A 26,677-nucleotide genomic window follows, 5' to 3' on the forward strand; every position below is an offset into this window, starting at 1 on the left:
ATAGACTTGAGGGAGACCAAAATCACGAACATATACATAGCTCTGTATCTATATTATAGAGATAACCATAACACCCTGTATTTTGTTTGTGTTATAATATTATATATAGGTAAAAATATAATAATATGCTTACAAATAATTTAATAAAGTTTTTCATTTTTTTTATGTTCCAAACACAGGGACCTACATAATAATATTATTATGTAGGTAATAGGTATGTGAGCGTAAGTAGGTTATCGATAGGACCATGAATTATTAATTTTAATCAGTGTTTTCATGAACGAGTAGAGTTTGATACGTAAGTCGTTTTGACGACGGTCTAATTATAAAAAAACAGAAATCCCATACATTTTTATTTATGTGTATATAATAATTCATTTATCTCCTTCGACCTCCCTCAGCTCGGCCAAGCTCTCTTTTCCCTCACTCGCCTTCACTCGTTATCCTGTGCTAGCAATGTAAAAAATTTAATAAAACATCGGGTCGACCAGAAAAAAAAATTAAAAAAAACCACTAAAACCAAGAACCGCTCAAACTTCAAATTATATGGTACGGTCAACGAGCGCGACGTTAGGTCGAGTCTTATAAATAATTCCTCGCTAAATTATCAACTATACCGGATTTATGGACCATAATATTATATTAATATATCATTTTCTTTATTCGCCACCGAGTTACGGCGTAAGTTACTAATATAATTATTATTGTTTATCGATCCGTCTGCGTCCTACTGTGATAACTGATAATATTATTACACTAATCACTGTTCTAAACGATCCATATAGTTAAAAACTCTGTAATTATATGGGTACCTGGTACACAGTATAGATGGTATTTCGTTTTCGTAACGAGAGGCTGTCTTTGTTATATTATAACGCAAATGTTCCGAATCGTAATTATAAGATATTAATAATTATCTATCACAGTTAGCCGAGTTAGCTAAATTTTATTAGTTAACCTCTATTCCCACCCTCGTAATGTCCGATATTGTATTATCGGCTTAAATTTTTTTTTAATACAATACTAAAATTATTATATTATACTTGGTTAGTTATTTTCATTTTTAGTTCTTTGAACGCTTCAAAGTTTCAAAGTGTAGTATTAATATATAACCAATAATATTACTACACGACAATAATTATTATGATATTGACACGCCCTTTTGTTTCTCGTCATCTAGCAGTGCATAAAAAAATAATATGCGGGTGTCCCGTATACATCTGCCCCCAGCTTTCGTTGTTTTTATGTTACCAAACACTACTAAATATGTGGAAAAAGTCTAAAATTCGTCAGGGAAACGCCCAAAAAATTGGAAAATATTCGAATGAAAAAAAAATATATATTTGAGAACATTACGGTCTGGAAGAGCCAGTCACAAACAGCGCTTTCGGTTAGACACACACTCCGCCCTGCACATGCACACACAGTTTTGAGCTTACTGAGCCGAACACACTACACAACGCAACACAGCGCTCGTACCGATTTCAATAATAATTCAATTAATTTTATTGTTCAAATCTAAATTAATATTGAAATCATTTGTGTCCGACTGTGAATTTCAGACGATCGTCGACATGCCGCCGTGAGCGAACGGCCGGTTCAGCGGCGTTGGTGACGTCGGCCGACTACGGCGTTGCGCGTGTTGCGGCCGGACCGGAAACGGTCGGACGATGTAGTCGGTGGCCCGGAAGCAGCGGCGACGGCGGCGGAAGTCGCAGACGTGCGGAGGAAGAGAAGAGATCCCGAAGAGATCGGCGATAAAAAAATGTTCGCGGCGGCGGCTGCGGCTGCAGCGGCGGTCAACGATACGACTGAGGCGGCAACAACCGCGACGACCGTCACAGCGACCGCGGCAACCGCGACCACGGTGGCCGCGACCACGGCGTCCGACGCTCTGGCCACGGTGGCCACGATTGGAGCGACCGCGATTTCCGGCGGCGCCGTGGACGGACTTCTCGACAACCTGGCAGACGAGGCGTGGTTCTGCGCGTACGTGGCCAAGTGCGCGGCCATGTGCTTCATAGTGGTGGCCGCGCTGTTCGGCAACCTACTGGTTATGGTGAGTGTGATGCGTCACCGCAAACTGCGCGTCATCACCAACTACTTCGTCGTGTCACTGGCCCTGGCCGACATGCTGGTGGCCATATTCGCCATGTGCTTCAACGCCAGCTTCGAGATGACCGGCCGCTGGCTGTTCGGCCCGTTCATGTGCGACGTCTGGAACTCGATGGACGTGTACTTCTCCACCGTGTCCATACTGCACCTGTGCTGCATCAGCGTGGACAGGTACTACGCCATCGTCCAGCCCCTGGACTACCCCCTGATCATGACCAAGTCCCGGACGGTGGTCATGCTGGCGTCCGTGTGGGTGTCGCCCGTGCTCATATCGTTCGCGCCTATATTCGCCGGCTGGTACACGACCGCCGCGCACGACCGCGACAGGGTCCGTCACCCAGACGTGTGCGCGTTCGTCGTCAACAAGCAGTACGCTGTCGTGTCTTCCGGCGTGTCGTTCTGGGTGCCGGGCGTCATCATGCTGTTCACGTACTACCGCATCTACCAGGAGGCCGACCGACAGGAACGAATGCTCTACAGGTGCGTACCACCCGCTTACTTTTAAATTCTAGTGCAGGGGGTCTTCAACCCGTGGTCCACCTTGTCTTCATTTGAGCCCCGCTAATACGTTACCTAAGCATAGCGTGTATTTTTTAATAACTCGTATTTATCACGAATGCGGTTTTTTAAAAAACAATAGGTGGCCGTCCCTTCCAAGCCCTCTGCCGTTTTGAAGCGTATTTTACATTTTTTTAACAACCATAATACTATTAATCAGAATATGAATATATATAATTTCATTATTATTATATTTTTTCACCCTTTTCTTTTGTTTTTAAAAATAAGTACTCTTGCTCTACGATGCGAGGTTCCACCTCAGTGTGTAGGGAAATATTTCTAGTAGTATTTCGCTATTATAATACCTGTAATCTCTATTGTGTTTGAGACTTATCATTTGAGCGATTTTCAGCCGAGTACTGCAGACTAGCTATATTCACATTTGTGTTATTAGGAAGGTATTATAATATTTATGAACTTTACAACAAATGTTTTGGGTACCCATTTGTATAGTATTTCATTTTAGATTTTTCTCGATACATTTAAAAACAAATACACTTTTGTCGACGGTTGCGGTTTGTAAATGTGCGCACGCAATTCGAAAATTGAAAGTACTACTCTTTTGTTTAGTCATACTTCTTATAATTAATACTATACGATTACGTGTTAATATAAGTCACGGAAGGTGAGTTCTAGTTGAGTTTGCCGAGCCAGAGAAGGCTTTAGCGAGAGAACTGCGTGTGTACGAAATACTGTAGAATTTTCAACACCGTGATAGTTTAGACAGTTTCGTATAATTATTACTATTACAAAAACCAAAAACAAAAAAACAACTGCGCTAATGCGATTAGAAAATGCACATATTATATTATTAACCACGTGTTAATATAATATTTTTATTTACCTAATTCGTATAGGTACCTACACTATATGATGTAAAGTACCCGCGAGTTATAATTCAAATTAACGTACATTAGTTACAATATAATTTTGTACGTAAGATATTAAAATACATCGTAATGTTTCTAATGTATCCAACTTGCAATTTGTTCATATTGGTACATTATAAAGTTTATAATAACAACACCTGCCTACTAATATATACTATAATATGGTTGACAATAATAAACTTTTATCTTTCGCAAAAACTGTTTGATAGAAAACACAAAATAAATCCGATGTGTTTATCATAATGCATTATTTATTTATCAATGAATTTACGCCTGGCAGGGTTAAAATACGAAGTTAATCAGTTTTAAAAATACTATAGTTTAACAAAATTACACAATTTTAGAATATACAATTCTACATGGGGTTTAATGCAATTATATTATACCCCAACAGCCGAGCAACATCAGATATAATAAACATTTACAAGAGATGGTATGAAATTAAAAAATAAAAATGAAATAATAATCATAATATTTTACCTTACAAAATCTGCTATTCAAAATCGTTTTTGTGTAATACATCTGGGTTAGGTGATACCATCAAAATATATCACCACACATCATCCGATATCAGTCTTATAACATTATTAGCAATCATTAACTCACCTAATCATTTATTGACGAAGTTCTATCAGCACACTGCTAAAGAATAATAATATGCCACTTAGTGAAACATTTTTTAAACGTAATATTTCAGAACAAACTATAATTTCTAACTGTTGTGTAAATTTATATAAGGTTAATTTTTTTTTTTTTAATCGATTTTGTTGAAATTGTTACACAAGCAGTATTTATATCACACATATAAATTTGGAGTTGTATAAACTACAAATGTAGTTGAAGTCAATGCCAAACACATTTTTTCGTCGATTTTAGCTCAGAAATTCAAGACAGTTGTTTTCATATTATAATATTGTTCACACTAAAATTTTAATGTAAACTCTTTTTGGAAGTTGAAATTAATACAACACCAGATTTCATTCTAAATTAATATTATTTCAGTCGTTCCTTTTTGTTATCTAATGTTATTATAACATAATTTAAGTGTGTTGTTGTTGGTGATACCAAATTTCATATTTCCAACTTCTAAAAAAAGATGAAAGAATACACACTATGAAGATTGAATTGAACTATATTTTAATGATTATTTTTACAAACAAACAAAAAATCATGCTGATACAACAGCATAAAATTTAAGCTTAATAACTTTTAAGAATTTAACCATTATATCGTTCTCTAAAACCTCAACTTATCAGCGACTGTATTTTTCCTTTTTATAATTATTAAATCATATTTTGCTCCTACTTATGTGTTAATTAATTACATTTCAAATATAAATCGTGTATACTTTTCACACGAAAATTTTGTTCTGTAACGATTCTCATACTTGTTGGTCGATCTTGGGTGTATTCAATTTATTACTTTTCATCCCGCTAAGTAACGAGGAAGTAGATATTAAATGCACATGCTTCTTCATGATTGCCTCCCAGTTTAAATTACTTAAGTTTTGATACAAAACATCTTATAGGTATTTAAGAATTATGTGGTATATGTATATGCAAAAGAGTTATATAAACCCCATCAGACTGATAGTTAATACTAATTGATAAATTAACTCGGAGCACGAAGAATTCATAACATCATAGCTGATAAATCTAATTTTAATATGGTTGCGCAAAAAATATTTTTAAAAAATACGGTGGTCCTTCGTGTGGCAATAACCAGCTTTATGAAATTCATTAACATTAACAAGTGAAGTTTAAAAGAAAAAAGATTTCAATTTCAAAAGATTTTATTAATTAAAAGTAGATGAGAATGTTTTAATATAATTAATGTTTCTTATAGTTTTTTTTTTTAACTTAACAATAAAGTCACATACGTATACCTCATTGATGAAAATTTAATCGAATAAAGTTTCCAAATTAATTAAATTAATGTTTATTTTTAAATATTATTAAACCGATAATTGTAAAGCTACACCGATAATTCTGACGTATTACACATTGAAAATATTTCAAAACCAACAGCATCATTATATAATAATATAAACTATTATAAGTACCTACCTATTATTCATCATCGATATTGTAAATATTATAGTGTGTTAATATAAGTAAACATAAAATGCCACACAAATATAATATGGTCGACCACTTACACGTCATTGTTTGAAATTATTTTGACGGAAGACGACTCTACGCTAAAATTACCTCGAGGAAAGAATATTTCAAAAAGCGTCAATTCTAAAAATATTATATCTGAATAGGTATTGAGACATTACAGAAAAAATAAAACAATATAAATTCCGGTTACACTGCGTATTATTATAAATGTATAAGATGGTTTGATGAACATTTTTGGATCACCTTGCACTTAATTATACTTTAATAATTCTATAAATAATACTTAAAAAATGAAAAAGTAAGAGTATTAGTTATACTTACTCCTAAAGTGCCTAAGTATTATTTCAACGAATACATCCGATTGATTTTTTAAGCTCTTATTCGTCTTGCAATATGAATGCAGTAGGTACCTACATTAAAAAATGGGATCTTTTAAACTTTTCAATAAGCTTTAAAATAAAAATAAAATACATACATAACGTATACTGAACTCTGTCCTAACGGAAAACGGTTTATTACAACTAAAACAATGACTTCCAACACGATACTGTCATAGTATGAATAATATTTGAATTTAGATTTTGCGATTTAAACACATACTTAGATTGAGAAATAACTATTGCATTTATTGCTTACATTATATTCCTATGTTAGGTAAGTAAAAAAAAATTATTCCTCGTTGTATTTATCAATCAAAACTGATTAAAACAATATAAGAAATGAAATCATTTTTCCCAACAAAATGAGAGAGAATCATTAAAAACAACCATTAAAACTTTCACAAAAATATACAAAAGTTTTTTCTAATTTTAATTATTTCACATAAATATTAAAATATTAATATAATATTGTTTTTTTCTTTTTTAATTATCATATAATATGATAATTGTAAAATATAAAATAATATGTTGTATGTGTATTATATTACACTAATTTAATCAATTTGGAAAAGTGATTTGATCTCATTACAATATTATATAATAGTCTTTTCACGTGTCAAATGTTATTCATAATATAAAAACTAAATTGTGTTGTTTATTTTAATGACGTTGATCATAATGTATTTGTAAAGCATCCTACACATTTTTTTTAACCGTATTTATTGAAAAATATAAAACAATATTGTGATCCACAAACAATATTAACATGTGATTAGTTCTAAACCTATACATTTTGTCATAATATATAAGAGCGACATTATAATACATAAACCATAAATATGTTTACCTGCATTATAGCGTGTAGACAAATATATCAGTTGTCTTATAAGACATAACACAATTATAATAATAATTACGCTCATTATAAAAATTAAAAACTTTTTTGTTATCTGCTTTTTTTTATTAAGAATTGGCTGACAACTTTTATTTGATCTTAAGTTTATGAACAATTGTAATACTTAATTTAAAATGTAATTTCATTCTGCTGTATGAAAGAGCATAGGATGTTTTTACTTACCTCGGTAATATGCTTACAAGATATAAAAATAAAAAAATATCAACAAAAATGTAATGTTTATAGAAAAATCACAAGTGTATCATTCGCCTAAATTGTAGTTATTTTATATTTGAATTTGATATTATATTATAACATATGTATAAAGTAGGTTATATAACATAATGACAGCTAATAGCCATAATCGACTGGCTTGAGTTCAATTTAAAAAAAATAGTGTGTTATAATATCCACTAGAACAGCATATAACTTATAATTCCTAGGAAAACATTGTTTAATAAAACGTTTATATGGTTAACAATTTGGAAAAATTAGGTTTGAATTTTTTATCGTCAGTTGTTCATTTTATTCGATATAATGTATTGTACGTAAACTCAATTTTAACATTAAAAATGTCACAATGAGCATAATGTGGGACTTAAATAGAAAATTGTTTAGATTCTTCATTGTCCGCTTCTTTAGAATTGGTTTCAACAAAGCTTTTTTTTTTTTAAAAAAAAAAGAGTGGTACACAACTTATGAAGAATACTGAATGTATTTGATACCAGTAAGACTTTGTATTTACCATTGTACGTGGTTAATGTAATTATATTCATTATAAATTAATTGTATGTGATATAATATTATGTATTAGGTGGAATAACGAATATAACTTTAAATCTTGAAATGTTTAATAATAACGAACTTTGAGCAATTATAATGATATTATTTCCCCGTGTAAATTAGATAAATATAATAGATATCACATGATCGAACATAATAAAATATTTTATTGGCTATACTATTGAATTTTACTATTTGATATTGTAGAAACTAAGGGTTTAGTTTTATTCAAAACACATCATATAATAGTAAGTACGGTACTTAAAATATCTATCTATAAAAATAAAGGTAATTTTAATATGTATTTGAAATTCTTATTTATTTTAAAATATAATTATAATAAGTACCTGAAAATAATTTAAACTGTTGACATTTCTATGATTTAAAACAATTTAAATGTTGTTTTTATTAAATGCATAACCTAGTAACCTAGTTACTTAGTAATACGTAATTTTAATCTCGATAATGCAATAATTTTTAGTAATTAAACGTATTTGAACGCGTTTAATATTAGGATTTATTAATTATGATTATAATTAGCTTTTTACCTTATTTTAAATAATCTACATATAAAACTAATACAATGCATTTATCTACATCCACGTGTTGTTCCTCTTTCAAAAAAATTAACTAAATGTATTTAGTTTTACCATTTGTGTACAACAATATTTTGTTTTCGAATAATTGGAATTTGGAAATATGTTTTTAATCTTTGAATTCTAATATTCATGTATATCATGTTTTTTTTAATATATGATTAATTATTTGTTGCTACATTTTTTACTGTAGCTTTTTCTTGTACTTTATTATTAAAGCAAACACAAGATTTTGAATTATTCGCTTATTTTACTTTGTAAAAGTTAATTTAATTTTGTAATTAAAACCGTGTTTCGTTCGTTTTTATCTATAAAATTTGGTTGATGTTAAAACATGAAGTTTCGTACAAATAATTGAAGCCACTCTCATTATTTAGATATGTAATTTATATCTGAGAGTTCTTTCATAATATAGATTGTTGTTGTGTTGATATTGTAATTTTTGTTATATGATTTTTTTAATTAACAGCTCATTTTTATAAGTCCCTAATGGATATAGCAGTACTTGAATTAGATTTAAGCTTCAAATTTACCGTGTTCAATTGCATTATTATTTACTAATGTATACCCACTTCAATAAATAATATGGTTCATAATAGTATCTAAAAAAATTATTATTACTATATAGATATTAAAAAATAATTTGTACTTTACTAAATTAACTTGGATGGAGTGTGTTTACAATTATTTATAAAACAAAAATATTACACACAAGGTACCCTAAACAAAACATTTAATTTCAATGATACTGCATGCATTATTTTACAAATAATATTTAAATGATTTATAATAAATTGTCACTAAAACTTTCGGTTAGCATAATAGTTTTGCGTAATGACTAATGAGATCGATTATTTAGCTTGTCAAAAATCATTTTTTATACCATAAAAATAAACACAGCTCTGCTTGGACAATATTGTTCCAAAACATAAAACTTTGATTGATTAATATTAATTAAGATAGCAATTAAATTATCTTGCCCCCCCCCCCCCGTATATTTTAAACCTATTAGCTTGGATCTATTATAAGTTGTCACTAAAAAAAGTTAAATAACTCAAAAACTACTCGGTGGAATTATGATTTATGTGCAACGAAATTTTCAAAAAATATCATCTATATCAATTCATATGTTGTAAAATAAAGTTGGATCCCCAAAAGAGTAAAGGGTACTCATTGAATAGTGAAGAAAATCTAAGTATTTAAAAATAGGATCACTAATTTAAATTTTTAAGACAAAAGATACCAGTGAGCATGCTTGTTGAATCACTCATAGGTACTCCATTTAAAAATTGAAAAAGGTTTACTTAACCAATACTCTTCAAGAACAATAAAATTCAAAATGTTCAAGATGATTAATTTATTGAAGACGGTATTGTCTTAGAGTTTATAGAAAACAATGTTCGGATGCTTTGAAATAGAATATATTGCTAAGCTATATTGTAAGACCCTGCGTAAATAAAAACCAAAATTTTCTCAATACTTCAACAAAGGTTTGGCCACAAATGTTATCTCAGATCTCGGGTAAGTCAACTATATTGCTGAATTTATTAATTATTTTTGGACGGTTTCCATTATAAAGAACAAATTGTATTTATAATTCGACTAGCTGCTTCTTATTTTTTTTTATGTTTATCAAAGTAATAAAACGTTTACTGCAATTTCATCAATCGGGATTATTTTACAGCTAATATAACTCAATGCCAATTTACATCTCACAACAAACGTTTTGACAATATCGAAAGTTTGTGATATTTTTTTTTTTTTATTGCATGATATCGAAAACCCAACTCAAATCTAAAGACATTAATATTTGAAAAAATATATAAACCACTAATACGGTGATTCATCAATTTATAATTGAGAGTGATTATTACGACAACCATAAAATTAATAATATTTTTAACGAACTCTCAGAACTTTTAGTCTATATAGGTAAAAATTAATTATTAAATAGCACGAAATAAATTATTTTTTTTTAATAATTTGCGTTCCCTCCTAGTTAATTAGTAAAATTACATTTTCCTGAATTTGGATAGGTAGTTATTACTTTTTATAACGATCGAGATCATAAATCGAATTTCAATGGTTTTCTTCCCTTACTATTAATTTTACAAGTTAATATCGTATTTTAATACCAAAAGTATATATTTTTTTTTATCTCGCATGTATTGTTTTTAGACGACCTTTCGACATTTTTATGGCACATAAAAGTAATATTACTACCATAAAGATAGTCTGCGCTTCTGCGGTCTTTAAAGCACCTATTACGTACAGTATATAAATAATTACATGGATCCGAGTTTCATCTACTAAAGTTATTAGTTAGACAAATTTATAATCAAATATGTTTTATAAAAATCGTCTGCAGTCTGTGAAATTACTTACGCTTCGGAGAGACGGATACAAATTATCTTTCGCATTTTAATAAAATAAACGCATACGTATTATTATGTATATAGGTAGGTATAATATGCGAAAAAAAACCTTAGCCCAAGTAATTTCATCATAAATATTACCTGTTAAAAAATAAAGAAAAAAGTCGATTAAATGTAAAGCAACGAGGAGTACCTAACAATTAGATTACAAATTGTCTTAATTTATTGCCATCCCACCACACCACCACCACAACACAACCCCGAAGAACTAAACCACCTCGCGCAACTTCCACGCTATCTTTCGATGAACTCGTAATAGTTAATACGTCCTCTTATTTCGGATGTTGTCACGGAAAAAATAGCGGAAACCATTTCCTACCTGGTGTAAATGATTATTATTATTACCACTTCTGCTATTACTGTTGCTCGTCCACCCCATCGACGACATTCGATGAGAGATTAGTAGTCGTTCGGTGGCTGTGGCAACTGGAGAATGTACTCCGCGCAGCTGACTTAATCTCGTCTCGGACAGGAGAGACCGTGAACACCGTTTTCGAATTTTACCGTATCCGGAACACCCAGTGTAATTAACGAGCAGATTAATCACCTAGCCGTTTCGGCGGAAGCAGATAGATCCATTAAATTACTGTGCGACTATTATGGGCGCCCTGCTATGGGTATGCTCGACAGGTGAAGGGAGGAGGGGAGTGGAAACGACACCCCGGTGCCTCTGGAGATGCGTTGGCCGGAGACGTCGATTTCCTCGAATTTACTTCCAGACCCCGATAAAACTACTGCACAAGTCTCACTCGAGGATATTAAAGTGCGACAATATTCTTAACAGCGATACTTCAAAATCGTTGAGTAAATATTACTATGCCTATATTGGGTTAGGTGCGTGTATGTACTGTTCCGAATTCGGAATTTGGTTCTGAATTCGTATTTGCAGTTAATTACCTACAACAGTTAAACACGAAATACTGCTGCAGTTGAATGCACTGAATCGAAAGTTTTACCCATACGCTTTATTTTGGTAATTAATCCAACTTAAAAGAATTTCGTATGATGGTTATCTTGCAGTTCGACTGGAATAACGAACGTTTTAAAATATACACTTTTTAAATTAATTATAGCTATAATATATCTACGGTTGAAAGCAAATTAAAAAAAATCATTCAATATTTTGGCGACTGGGCAATATTGTGTTGTACGATATTATTATGATTTACAGCCAATTCAAAACTTTTTATATTATATTTCTTTGTACTTGTAATAATATATTATTAAGTCTTATGAAAGTGTTTATATAATTTTAGATTCTGAGCGTGGCAATAAAAAAAGGGTAAGAAAAAAATAATAATTTTTACGCAAAAGCAATTTTTGAAAAAATCGATTTTATTCTTTTAGTATAGCTCAAAAACATTATAAATAATAACTGTAGACAATTTTCGCCAAATATTTATATTAGCATTTTCTATACATGTATAATGCATTATTGTAAAATGTACAAAATATTTTGACTGTTTTTGTGCAATTTATAGCCATGAGAAATTTTTTTTATTTTGTAAATTATTATTCAGTTAGAAATTCATAACGGTTTTTATTTTAATAGCTAATATCAGAAATTGCAAAAAAAGATTCCCAACAAGTTTTTCTTCTTTTATCAAAAAAGTTCACTGGGAAGTTATGCTATTTATAGCCATAAGATATTTTTTTTTTTAATTTTTACATTTCATTATTCTTAAAAGTATGCTAGAATGACTTAACGTCTCTGCTCAGAATCATTTTCCATAATATGCAATGATTAATTATCATTGAGTTCAAATATAAGTATATAATACATCCATTGCAATGACATGCTCGACAATTACTGTATAGCACAGTATTACTCACTTGTTAACCTTTTTTGGAATGAACTTAAAATTTTTTTTTCCCATTAGAATTTTCTTTTCAAGCAGTGTTTGGTGTCTACTTTATCGTTATAAGTATACAGTAAATGAAAAAATAAAAACAAGAATCTATTTTATCTACGAGTTATTGAAAATAGCCAAACTAACTTATACCTCCCATATAATATGACATTAAAATATTGTAAATGTGATCCTCGTCGTCTTTGTATTGCAACATTTTTATGATTTCGTACCTATGAACAATATTCATGATATTTTTCCTCAACTATTACAATTTTCATGAAAATAAACAAACATTCATCAAATCTCTCCAACCTCAAATTCTATATTTCTCGGCAATTACTGAGAATTATATAAAAGATGTTAATTTTATATTACTACCTGTAAGCAACACCTTTTAACATACAGGGTATTGAAAAATTACGTTTTGTTATTGTATTCAAAATTATAGAACTGAGATACAATAGCCCTTCTAACATTGTGAACACTCTGTATGTAGTAGATATAATATACAATTTTTAAAGCATTTTCCTCCCTAAAAAATGTATCCACGTCATTGTTAATCTAAAATGATAAGAATAAAAAACACTAAAAATGGTAGGTAATTAAAATGTTTTATGTGTAAATCCATTATACTACAAAACTAAATTCATGTTTCACTTTTTTTGACCTCATCAGATTATGTTTAATATTCGTTAACCGAGAAAACTTGTGTTGAGGTAACGCAAAAATATTTGTGGAATTTGGCCAAAATTTCGCGCACACGTCACACACACACACACACACACAGACTATATTATTATATGTAATGTTTCAACCCTACACAGAGATTAGTTCATGTCCTGAACATTAATTATGTCAAATATGAATGTAAATATAATTTTCAGAATTATTAAATGGCGCAAGTATTCAATTTAATGTACCTATTACTATATTATACTATAATAAATATATTAAAACAAGTTCAACAATAATTTTTATTTCATGATATCATCAAAGTTTGTTTTAAAATTCAAAACTTAATAGGTTACTAGCTATTTGGGTATGTGTCTGATCAAATAATTGTATACGTTTTTATTATTTTACTTGACAAATGGTTGTGTATTTTATTGAAATAATTTTAAGTTTAAATTGATGGCGTGAAGTTTACAGTGTGTTTTTATAACTATGCTGCTATGTGCAGTCATTAAAATGTTACCGTCTCAAAAATGGCGGTGATTACATGGAAAATGAATGTATAATTCTATCCATTTTTGTAACTTACATAGTTAAATAATAATGTATAACGGTAAGTCGTTAACGAATATTGTGTCTTATTTTCCAAGTCTTAATAGTGTGAGTAGTTTATTATACACATAGTTATAACGGTGGATATTATTAATTATGACAAATAAAGTTCTATTGAAAACAAATAAGATTCATAGAATATTAGGGGAATATAAAAAAAAAGAAGTTGTGATATATAAATAAAATAAAAATGTCTGTATATTTATAATACCAAAAAATATTTGTGACCAGCCAACTTATTTATTTTGTTGTATTCTTTCAGTGATCATTTTAAGATTATATTTACCCTGTCTATAAATTATTAAGAAGTCAGATTATATGGAATTAATATTTATGATCCCGTATCGTCTAGAACCAAACTTTACAGTTTCGTACAACAATATAAAAAAATCTATTTTAAAGTATAATGAAATATTTCTTTAACCTTCATCGTTGAATGTTTATTATATTTATAAAAATCTGATTATGCCATTGATATACTATATTATTTATAGTATAATATACTAAAAACCTTTGAAAAAATTCTGAATTTTTTATTGATTTATGTGTGGGAAAATATTAAAATTGGATAATTTTGATTTTTATAAGTTAAATTACTATACTAAATCTTCCATGCTTAAATTCTATTTTAAAACAATATAAGACCCAATGAGTATAATCTTAAAAACTCATTATTGGTTTTAATTTTTTATTTGTCTAACTCAAGGTTAATGGAATTACCTTGTTTCAATTTGTGCATTGAAATCCCCAAGTCCTCTCGGATTGTTTTTATACAATATGGATTTACTCTATTTGTTTTAAGTGAATAAGTTTCACAAACGAATGAACTTAATGTTTATCTCTTACCTATCATGTCGCGACGATTGACCAAACGGAGAACGCTTTATTTTAAGCGCCTCATTCTCATGACGGTATAATTTCAGTCGATTGCTTTTAATGGAATCATTGTGATGCTTTCATCATCAAATCACTATAAAAATCTATAAGAACTGGTAGAACTAATGTATTTTATAAATTAACCATAAAAGGTGATTTTTTTTATGTATAATAATATTATACATTATACTGCAGTAATTGCTTGTGTTCAATCAATCGACTTAAATGAAATGATTGTAACAACACTTTGATCTTCTTAATATAGAAATATATATATTTATTCTATTACAGTTATTTTGAGTTTAATATCTTAGATATTTAGCATAAATGTTGACACTTAAATGTGTACAAAATAAAATGAAACGATATTTACTTCGTTAAGATACTATAAAATAAGTTAATTTAAAAAATATATAATATTATATTTAAACTAATAAACTACAGAGTAGGTACTATTCCGATGTTTTTTTTTTCTTAAACAAATTATATTTTAATGTTTTCATCCACGAGCATTTTGTAGTATAAGTGAGTGTATACTTTTAAATTCATTAAATCTCCGTTTTACGCAGTGAATGTCTTAAAAAATCTCCAAGATTCTCAGTAATAGGTTTAAGTCACTTAACCGACAGAAATTATAATGATTTTTATTTAAATGAACCATATTTCTGAATAGACTTTTGAATTTTTGCCCTACACTCATACGTACTAACAACGACGCACAAGTTTATAATACGCCTTACAAGACAAAAGTGATATTAAAATATACTATCATGCATACTATGGTAGTGTGACTATAGTGTTAAAATATAAAAAAAATTCAATTACACGACACGATAATCGATAACGTATTTTATCCTCCGAATTAGGTATTGAACTCGAAACACAAACCTTACCATGATTATTATCGTTTACCTTTGAAAATAATATAATAATTTATAATATTAAAAACTTATTTAGTACTTACTTATACATACATAACATTATACATAATACCTAATATCGGGCGCAACACGTTTTCACCAATACTACTCGTTTCCACCAAAACAATAATTTCTGTAGATATTATTAAAAGCTGTCATACATTAATTTTATTTAAAAGACAATATATGCAGTCAAGATCCGAAATAAGATGAAAAATTCACCAACACTGCAGATAACTTATTTTTGTTCGACCCTTTCTACGATTGAATGCGGGCTCAACATTCCGTTGTGATTCATCATCACGCATATCGTCATTTGCGCACATGTCTCCTGAATGAACGATTCATGATGATCCTTTCAGTGACACATTAATTTTTGTTGAGTTATGGCAACACAGTTTATTTGAGTTACCTACTAGCTACTAATAATTTCACCTGGCTGATTGTTCGCTAGCTATACTCGTCCAAAACTAACGTACGCTCTTCTTTGAATGTTAATTTTCATTCGACAACTAACTTAGTTTGACTGACTTCAACATTTATCCACTAGACCCACAATAAATCGATCGCCACAAACGTCATCCAAAAGCGCACCGAATCCGCAGTATTTCCTGCAGCTTTAATTTATTTAGAGCTCCAATTAATTTCTATGCACTAATAAACCATTTCTTCCAAATATTAAATTATGACTATTAAATTAGTTTATGGAATTATTCATCCGGTGAATATGTAGATTGTAGGTACTATATAATAGGTACCTATTCTTCAATCGATTATGTTTTTATATTATCCACTACATTATAATAATAAAAAACTAAAACATTAACTGCTCGACGATAATAGTATTTTTTTTTTACTTTTACAACCACATAATGTTTTTACATATTTTTGTGGTGTTCAATTACATTTTTTAACTACTCGATAAATGTTTTATTTTACTCCGTCGCCAATCATTTTTTTTTTACATTTCCAAGAATATACTTACTATACTTTACGATTATTCTTCTTATATATTTCGAATTTAATAGCTTTAAGAATTAATACATTTTGACCTTAACATAAAAAATGTATACAATAGTGCTTTGAATTTTGTTACTCGACTGCGTACAAAAAATATCATTTAATTTCAAATCAAATTTATTCATTTAAAAAAAAGTCTTTTCAATATTGTATTGTAGGTAAATTAGAATACTAAAATCTACGTTCATCGAGTTCAAATGAGTAATAAATCCGAACAATGATGTTTTTTTTTTCGAAAATAGGTCACGTAATGTCGTATAAGTCATAATATTATACACCATTGCATTGCTTTGGTTAATAAAAAACGATTATAAATATTAAATAAATCAACAAATGTCGTCGACTGTCGTTAGTTCGGTCAGTAAGCACAACCGACAACCGTACTATATTATATATTGAATCGAAATCGAAAAACATAATGATTACAGCTTAGGAATTTTACCGACGGTTCTATATAGACAAAATCACATTCTTATCGAACTTTTCCGAACGAATCGCGTGGAGCGTCACGAATGAATATATATTCGTCCGACGGAATTCCAGCGGGCATACAAGAATGTACACGTCTGCTCTGGGAGTGCCATATAATTTCGCGACGGCATCCAGCCATAACCAACCGGTAAAAGACTACGAAAATGGAAATTGTCTGAGTCCTGCCAGACGGTTTGTCTCGTGAAATTATATAGACGTGCCGTAATGGTAAATGTCAATACGATCCACACACGTCGGCCCGTCCGTCTCTTTTTCTATTTAGCGCGTTTTCATTTTCGACTATACGAGTGCACGTTTAAAGGCCGGGCAGACTCGCTGTCGGTTCACACACGAAAAATAATAATATAATATATTATTATACAATATTATAATGGGGAGATATTATAATGATATTATAGCGTATAACGATATATTTTATAGCCGCATTATCCCGTCTCTGGTCGTGTAATAATAGTAATGCAACATCGCATTTTCCTTCTACCGCGGATTTCACTACATTACTTTGTTATTACTGTATATATTATTATTGCTAAGTAAAGTACGTGTTTTATTATATGTATATATATATAGAACGCGTTCACACTTGACAAACGTTAGACATCGTTCTGACGTCGAGGGTCGATAAGAATATTACAATATTAATATTATAATATGCAAATATTGTGTGGTATTTAAATTGATGTATTCGTAGGATGTCTTCATATTATAGGTAGTTATACTATGCGGTACTCTCAAGCTGAACACAAAAATTAAAAATTCAAACTCGGTTCGGAACAGAATAGTTTTACCAGAAGATTTATTATTTTCGATAATCGCATAATATGGAGACACAGCACAAAATTATTTATCTATTTACCTATTTATTTTTCAAACATATGGGCAGAAGCCCAAAGTTATTCTTTAAAGTAACTTTTTAGTACATGTATAGAACAATTCAAATAGAATAATCAATGCATAGATAAATAACAAACGTATGTATTGCTATTCCATATCAACGAGTAATCAGAACCAAAAGGTGCTATCTCGAAATATCAAATTGTTCAGGAGAGCAAATTTAATATCCAAACTGTTATGTTTTTTTTTTCATAGATAATGAATAGTTTTTCTAAATCGAAAAATCACCAAAGTTATTTTGCGTTAAGTTAAATTTGTTTTTTTTTTTTGTAAGCAAAACTTAACGTAAGACATGTTTAGTTACGAAACAAACATTTCTTCAGATAGCACCTTTTGGTCATTAATATATTTTTTCACTTAGTTCGAACTTTTATTGATCTGATTTAAATGTATGTTTCTCGAGAAACAAAATTTAGTTGAACAAAAGAGAATATGTGCTGTGCTGTAATGTCAAAACCAAAATAATATGATGAAACAATTATATATATTTTATTTTGATAAATGTCAATAATAAATAATATTAAAGTATATTATGATTATTGTATAGTTGAAACAATGAATATTAAATAGTACCTATTTTTTAATTATCACTAATTAATTGTTGTATCATATATGGATACAACCTCTACTTAACACTCAAGTTAAAAACCCAAAGATTCTATCCAAATAACTATAAAATAAAAACTTTTTAAATTGTATTGATTTAACACCTTTGAGTTTTTGGATAACGCTTTTAAAATGTTAAAAACTAAGCCCTCGGTAAACTTTATGTATTAAAAAATAAATTTAAAAAAAAAAATCGATTTAATCTCTTTAGTCATGAGTCTACGTAATTTCATGGTTGTTACTCTTCACTCATGTATATGCGACATCGCGGATAAAATTTTTTATTTTTTATTTAATACGATTTTTAGATATTATTAGATAAAAAAAAAGTTCTGACATGAAGTAGTAATTAAATAAATATTCTAAAATCCAACAAAAGTACATCAAATCATAACTGTAATTTATAATTTTTCAATTTGGAATTTAAATATCATAATTTCTCGTATTAAATGAAATCCTATAATATTTAAGGAAGTTGGAAAGTTTCAATTTTTCATTGTGCTGTGTGATAAGACGTTTATAAAATATAACAATATTATGTCCTCTTAGTTCTTACTCTTATTTTGACTTGAACTTACAGTAAGTTATAACGTCCTATGTGGCTCTGTACAAGCAGATTGTTAATTCAAAATGAAGGATCAATAGAGTTTATACGGTTTGAGTACTTTAAATATGTAAATACTCTTAAAACATTCTAAACTGTGAGTATGTTTCATAAGCTTCATCTTGTTGCTCAGCTCTTAGTATTAATCTTACCATAACAAATAAATCATAATTTACAAACATGCCCACTATGTAAAGCTTATGTATTCTAAAGTAGGTACTATAATTTCGAAACACGTAAAGATGTAAATAGTGTTGATTAAATTCAATTTATTTGGATAATATCCATACGATTTTTATTGTGAGCGTGTAAGATATGTACCTACCTATTTCAAAGAAGTTGGAAGCGGTTTTTTTTTTATTTTATGATGTCAATCAAATTTTATATCGAATGAATAAAAACCCGAATGAATTCGTCAAACAAAAAGATGGTAAAATAAAAAATGGACATTTTTGTATTATGTACACGATTTTCGTGAACATAAAAATGAAAATGATATTCGTGACTGCGTTAAACGCATTAAAATAAAATAATAATGTATCCTTTGCGAGGTTGTCGATAATGATGGTGTAACCATTGAAAACTTGAAAACGATAATAGCCGCATACAAAACATATTATCATACACTATATTCACTGTCGTAACTGGAAACGACGGGTATCCGGGGGGCGTTAATTTGAGACCCTTTTCTCGTATTAAATATAACTAAGAGAAAACAAAATTATATTAAAACCTTAAATTATTTCAAATTTCATATCTGTATTAAAGGCCTACATTATCCTTTCCGATCATAATAAATAAAAACAATAACTATGGCTTTCAAATTTAAATGAAATTAAATTACGTTTTAGATTTCTCCGAGAGCTTTGTGACATGTACATAGCGGAATTATTAGGAAAATCTCGAAACAAAACAATGGCACTAGGGAATATATTCGACCGAGATAATTTTGCACCAGGACACCAAAGAATATGAATGATTTCGTTCATTCGAATCATTTTCCCCGGAGTGAACTAAAAATATACGACATTCGTGATTTCATATATTTATTATTATATGATGACAAAAACTAACACAATATTTTTTTTGAAGGAGAAAAAGTTGTAAATCCAATACTTAAAACTACAGGTACCCGAGGAACAAGTACTACTTGACTTTTTTGCGCCAATGGGCGTTTATAATAAACCCAAAGACACCAAGTTTTATTCCATTCATATCTTACGGTAAAAACTACAAAGCAAAGGGTCCATTGAAATATGCCTTTCGGTTTCGATGATAATAAAAACTGAGGTTTATATCAAGTTGAATTCTGTTCGTTTGTAAACAATAACAACCCACAATGCTTTCGAAGTCACTACAACACTAATTTATTTTATTTTTAGATATTGAAGTTGAAAAACATTTTTCTCGACGTCAGTGTTTAATATATTGCTAAATAATCGGCGGCGAAAAAAAATACAAAAAAAAATACACATTTAAACTTTCAGTACGGGCACTATATATTATTGTACATATAGTTTTATTTATCGAATATCTAATTAGGCGCTTTACTTCGAAAATCTCAGTGTTGCAACGCGCCAGATTTAAAAATATAATAAGTTTTAATAATTCAATTTGTGACATACACAAAAATGATAATAATATAAATAAACATGTAAACGCCCTATGCCTGGTTACAACAAAATACCTTTGTACGTAACGTATATGATATGTGCCTTACATTTTTTATTTAATTTAAAAATAATTTAATACCTATAAGCGTTGGATTTTATTAATTTATTTTACGGATCAACCCTATTATATAGTTGTACGCACAACGATATTATATAAGTAAAATATTATTTATCATTCCAATTCAATGAAATTATATGTATGATATATATAATATTATATATATATTATATGTACAATGTATAAAAAAAATGTTCGTAACCGATTCACTTATTAAATTTTGGTTTAACGTAAATCATTTTCAAACAATAAATTCAATTTTATCGTACACTGTAGGTACTTATTACTATGGTTCTGCTCAATCGTATTTATACCATAATACTAAAACACGAATAGAATATTATTGATAAATGTTTTCAGCTTTCGTTATTTTTATTTTCAGTGATCGATCATATCATATTTTAGTATGAATAATAATCAAACCAAACATTTAAGAATATAGTTATAGGAAGTACATGACAATTATTAATATTAAACATTATAAACTTATGTGATTGAATATTATACGGTCTATCGCATGATCGGAGCTCGGTAAACTTAATAATTAGAGTGACCGAAGCCCCGGCTCTATTTTCTTCATAAGTTTTACTATTTATTTATTATTACTATGAAGTTATTATGTAGTGATAGCAGTGTGCAACAATACTACTACGATTTCAAACATAGGTGATATTGATGAAATGTAAAAACTATTATCCACTACCCAGATTATACAGCATGTAAATTAATTGGAGAGTCAGTAGCAGTATTATTATTATAGCTACTGACTTTCTAATTGATTTACATACTGTATAGGTACACAGAATTAGAGTTCAAAACGTTCACCTGAGTTATGACAACGCGACAAGACATGAATTGTTTTGAAATAATAATCAAAGATCGTAACGTAGACGTTTAAATTAATATGTTACAAATCGTCCAAAAAATTCCTTTTAATTTAATTTTTTTTTGGGAGGGGGCTAATTTATGATTAGGAAGGCTTAGCCCCCCCCCCCCCCCCAGATCCTTTAATGGTCTATGGTACTATATTATATTCGTATAGCTCCAGTATATATTTACGTAAGTACAACCTAATACCTATTACATACTATATACCTACGTGATTATTTATAACTGTGTGATCGAGGATTTATAATATTATAATAAACTATACCTACCCATATGGGCGCTTACGTCTTCCGGAGAAGTAAATTCGCATTAATATACGAGACATTTCTCTGCATAACCGAAAACCTGATGTCTTTTATGAATGTACTTTTTTATAACATTGATGGCAAAAAGTCAATGAGTAAAAAAAAACTCACGACAGTGTGATAAATCGATGAAGGAAAACCCATTCCTTGTGTCTTACAGAATAATAATATAGTGTGGATATCAAAATCGCATTAAGAATACAAATAGGTTATGTGGCGTTAATGTAATAATATTTCGTTTTGCATTACTCAGCGGACAAGTATTGTACGGAACACCTTGATAAGAGTAATGGAATCCTATATAATACATAAAGTTTTAAAAATATGAAATACGTCTTAACCATTGAAATTTAAACTTTCTGAGCTGGGTTTAATTTCTTTGTGCTGTTTCTATAACAATAATAATAATATGAAATCCCGGAAAATAACTTTCCGAACATTAAATTATTTAAATACTAATTTTCCTCATGAGTTTAAATGCGTACAAGGTACTCCTAACAAATGACGCAAGACAACTTAAAGCTTAAAGTTTCTGACTGTTGTCATAATTTTATAAATTGAGTTTCTATTAATGTGTTTTAATATTTTAGACGAAACTCATATTTATCAAACAAAGTTTGAATAAGAAAAATATAAATGTATAGATATTCGATACAATTATAAAAACATATCTATATTTAATGAACTTCAAAACAGCAAAAAATTATTTCCCCGAGCTTTTCAATGAAAACTACTTTAATCACACTTTCAATACAATAATCAAATTTAAATTAACTTAAAGTAATGGAAATAACATTAGATGATCAGGTATAATTGGCTATTCGTACAACAATAGTTTGGTTGTTATTATATAATATTATATACTTACTAACGTTTATAATGTATAATCAATTTAGTAATAAAAGAATTCTTGGTATAAAATACCGATATTATTATATCTGATACCACAAACCAAGGAAACATTTTTATTAGATACTTGTGACTATATTTTATTATAATAATATTAGTAATTTATTAACCACAGTTTACTACCACATAGTTACGACTTACAATTCAATATTTTTAATTTATCGGAATTTTTCTTTTTCATGAAAAGCTAAAAACAAAAGTAACATTTTTAAATCTCATTTAAACATATATAATATAGTGTAAATAGTATGGTAGGTATTAGTGATTATCTTTAAACTGTGATTGGTAATGTACAATGTACTAATGTACATAGATACCTAAATACAAATTGTAAAGTATACCTATTTTGAAATAATATAAACAAATAATTTTAAAATGTATTAAATTATTCATTATGCATCGATAGCTAATAAATTACATGACAAACGACTTAGGTGTGTACACTTTTGGCTTGACTTTTCCCATTATTTCTTCGGGTCTGATTTTTGATAGTCGATGTATAAAAATCTGAACATTTAGTTACCATTTTTTTCACTTTAGGTACACGCATTTCTGTAAACGTACATTCCAATTTCAAATCGCATACTATAAATAAATTACGACTCAATGCTTATGCGAACACAACGCACATAAATATACGTATAATACCTGTATATATTTATTTATTTATTTGTTCATTAACTATTCCTAATTAGAGCAATAACTTTTTATTGAAAAGGGAATATAATACTATAGTATACCTACTGCAGTAAATAACAATTCTAAAACTGATACATTTACATTAGTAAACTCACGGCGCATATAACATCATAGATCCATCATTTATGTATACCTAATAAAGTAATGCATTGAGGAGAGTATTATTGAGTGAACATTCGTTATATAGAACCCTGCAGTGTGCTCGTACAACGTTAAGTGTCTGCTATGGTATGTATACGAATATATTCGATAATAATAATATATGTGTTACTATTGAGTATGATAAATTTAGATTTAATCTATATAGATCAAAAAGGTAGAAATAATAAAAATATGATTGACTACCTAGTGTTAAATTTTTATGTAAAACAATAATATATTACTATAGGTAAATTAAATGTGAAAAATGCAATGGTGATATTTTAATTGTACGTATATTTTACATAATCATGACAAATTAATTAGTTAAACAATCACATTTTATAATTGTGGTAGACATCAAGGGACGTCGATTGTTTTCTGTGAACCCCTTTTTTGGGTAGAAGAAATAATACCCACTCCGAAAGACTCTCGTGAGATAGAAATATGGGTATCGCATGGGGACGATACAGCACTGTAGTGGTTATTACTTATTTTTCGATTTTTTTAGTAACTTATCCTATAACGTAAGCATAACTTACTACTGACAATCGTCAGTAAGTGTGCTCGTTAGAACACGCTCAAAATCGTTGTTCGAATTGGGTTGATTTCAAAATTTATCATCATTACCACATCGCACTATCCTGTCACAAAGTGAGTGGAGCGTGACCAGTGGCCAACATCAGGTCTCGTACCTTGTCCGCCATATTAGTTATACGTTTATCATTAATAACCGTAAACCGAACCGTTGTACACCTGCTATGGTTTATATACAATCATAATGCCAATAATTTTTGTAATCAAAGTTTGCGTGTTATTTAATAAAACAATTGCACAGATTAAATTTATGTGCAAACAACAACAACAACAACAATAACAAAAAAAACAACCTTTTCGTATAAAACTCAAACTTGTTACCTATAATTTAATCGAAATAAACATTTTTTAAATATTATTATGAAATGGAATTATAAATGGATAATATAATATCTAGTATGTACAATTGTAAACAGCAATGCCTATATTATATTATATTAATATAATATACTTAATATATTAATATATTATATATTAATATAATATACCACGCTTACCATATATTATTTTAATCAACAATAAGCAAAAAAATATAATTAACAAACTTATGTTTAACGCAGGTACGCGAGAAATCTAAAATAATGAAACTCGGGATTTATATTTATTAGTCAACAACTAAACCACTTACTATTATAGGTAACCATAAACAAAACTCGAGAATTTAGCCACGATAATACGTTTGAATCATTATTATGGGTTGATGTTGTTCACACGTTCGTGTTCAATTAAATGTATCTACTTATTATAGTATGCTGATGAAGTCTTAACATGATTGTGCAATCTACATTTTACGCTTATTATAATGATGGAAAATTACTATGAAAATAAATGCGATAGGTAATACTTATACACTGAACTTGAGTTAACCATTGCTGGTGTGAGTGCGCTACATTAGTGGTTATAACGCAATGGATTTGAAAATCATTACATTTGTTAAATATTGCAGTTCTAAGGCCTTATCGAATTTCACAAGCACTGTTTTTTTGGTAGTTTTACACTAACCGAAAGAGCTAAGGAAATCGATAAGTTACCGGTTCAAAACACCAACTGAAGAGCACTTGAAAAGTTGAAACTATTATTCAATATTCATTACTGAAAAAAAAAATGTCTGAATACAAAATAGAAAAATCAATACGTATTCCGAGGATTTGTTTGGAATCAAAACACTCGTGTGTATATTTTTTGATTTGTTTCCAAGTTCTAGCGGAATTAACTACCACTACAAATATGACGAATAGACAATGGGTGACATCGAATGTTTCGATTACAACGATGGGAATTAATATTTCAATGCAATAATTAGGGCCACGGAATGGATTATGTTGCAGATATTTGCAATAACGGAAGCATACGTTTTGAACCAAAATTTGTTTTTGAGTGCAAACTTTAAAGTCCATATTTTTCAAAGCTTACTGACAGAGTTTTAGTTGGTGGTTTTGTTTAGAGAGTTAGACAGCTTAAAGACAACGTTTCCGTACTATATAATATATAGTATAATATCATTATGTATTTGCGGTTAAGATTTTAACTTTTATCATATATACCAATACAATTGTGCGAGTGTATAAGGCTATGAACTTATAAATTATATATATTGACATAATATTATAATCGTACGGTTATAAAGAAAAATAATTTAAAAACATATTCGTAGATATTGAAAAGTAACTATGTAATATTATATTTTGTTCCTTCATTTTATCACGTATTATTGTATATTACATTTAGTACAGTTTCATTAAAATTGATTATCTGTCATTTACTCTATTTTTAATTAAAATTATTCTCTAAAATATCTGTTCAGAATAATACTGAACTTGACGTATATAAATATTTTCCAACCATCGAATTCAAGTGTGGAACACAACATTTATATCCTTAACGACTCAGCTGATTGTATTCAAATCCCGGTGACAGAGAAATTATTAAAAATAAGTGAACCTAAACAAATTATATTGGTATACTAAGTAATATTACACTGTAATGTACTAAGAATCTTTTGGTTTCGTTTAATTTATGGTTAGAACATTTTGGATAACTTAATACGGTGTACACATTCACCTTTGTATCCTAATTAAAAAACTTT

General features: G+C 29.2%; 1 protein-coding gene and 1 non-coding gene across 2 annotated transcripts in view; both read left to right on the top strand.

The window, feature by feature from the left end:
* The window catches only part of LOC100166522 (octopamine receptor beta-1R-like), a 116,702-nt gene that overhangs the window by 55,559 nt on the left and 34,466 nt on the right, over window positions 1-26,677 (top strand). Inside the window, exon 2 of the mRNA XM_001947746.5 lies at window positions 1,563-2,595. Within this exon, the coding sequence (XP_001947781.1) occupies window positions 1,766-2,595 (830 nt within the window). The 5' untranslated portion in view covers window positions 1,563-1,765. The remainder of the gene's footprint in view (window positions 1-1,562; window positions 2,596-26,677) is intronic.
* Window positions 21,778-21,838, top strand: Mir3019 (microRNA mir-3019). Its single transcript, NR_040183.1, has one exon. It is a non-coding gene; the product is annotated as a microRNA mir-3019 (primary transcript).

The sequence above is a fragment of the Acyrthosiphon pisum genome, chromosome A2 (assembly GCF_005508785.2).
Source record: "Acyrthosiphon pisum isolate AL4f chromosome A2, pea_aphid_22Mar2018_4r6ur, whole genome shotgun sequence".
Taxonomy (NCBI): domain Eukaryota; kingdom Metazoa; phylum Arthropoda; class Insecta; order Hemiptera; family Aphididae; genus Acyrthosiphon; species Acyrthosiphon pisum.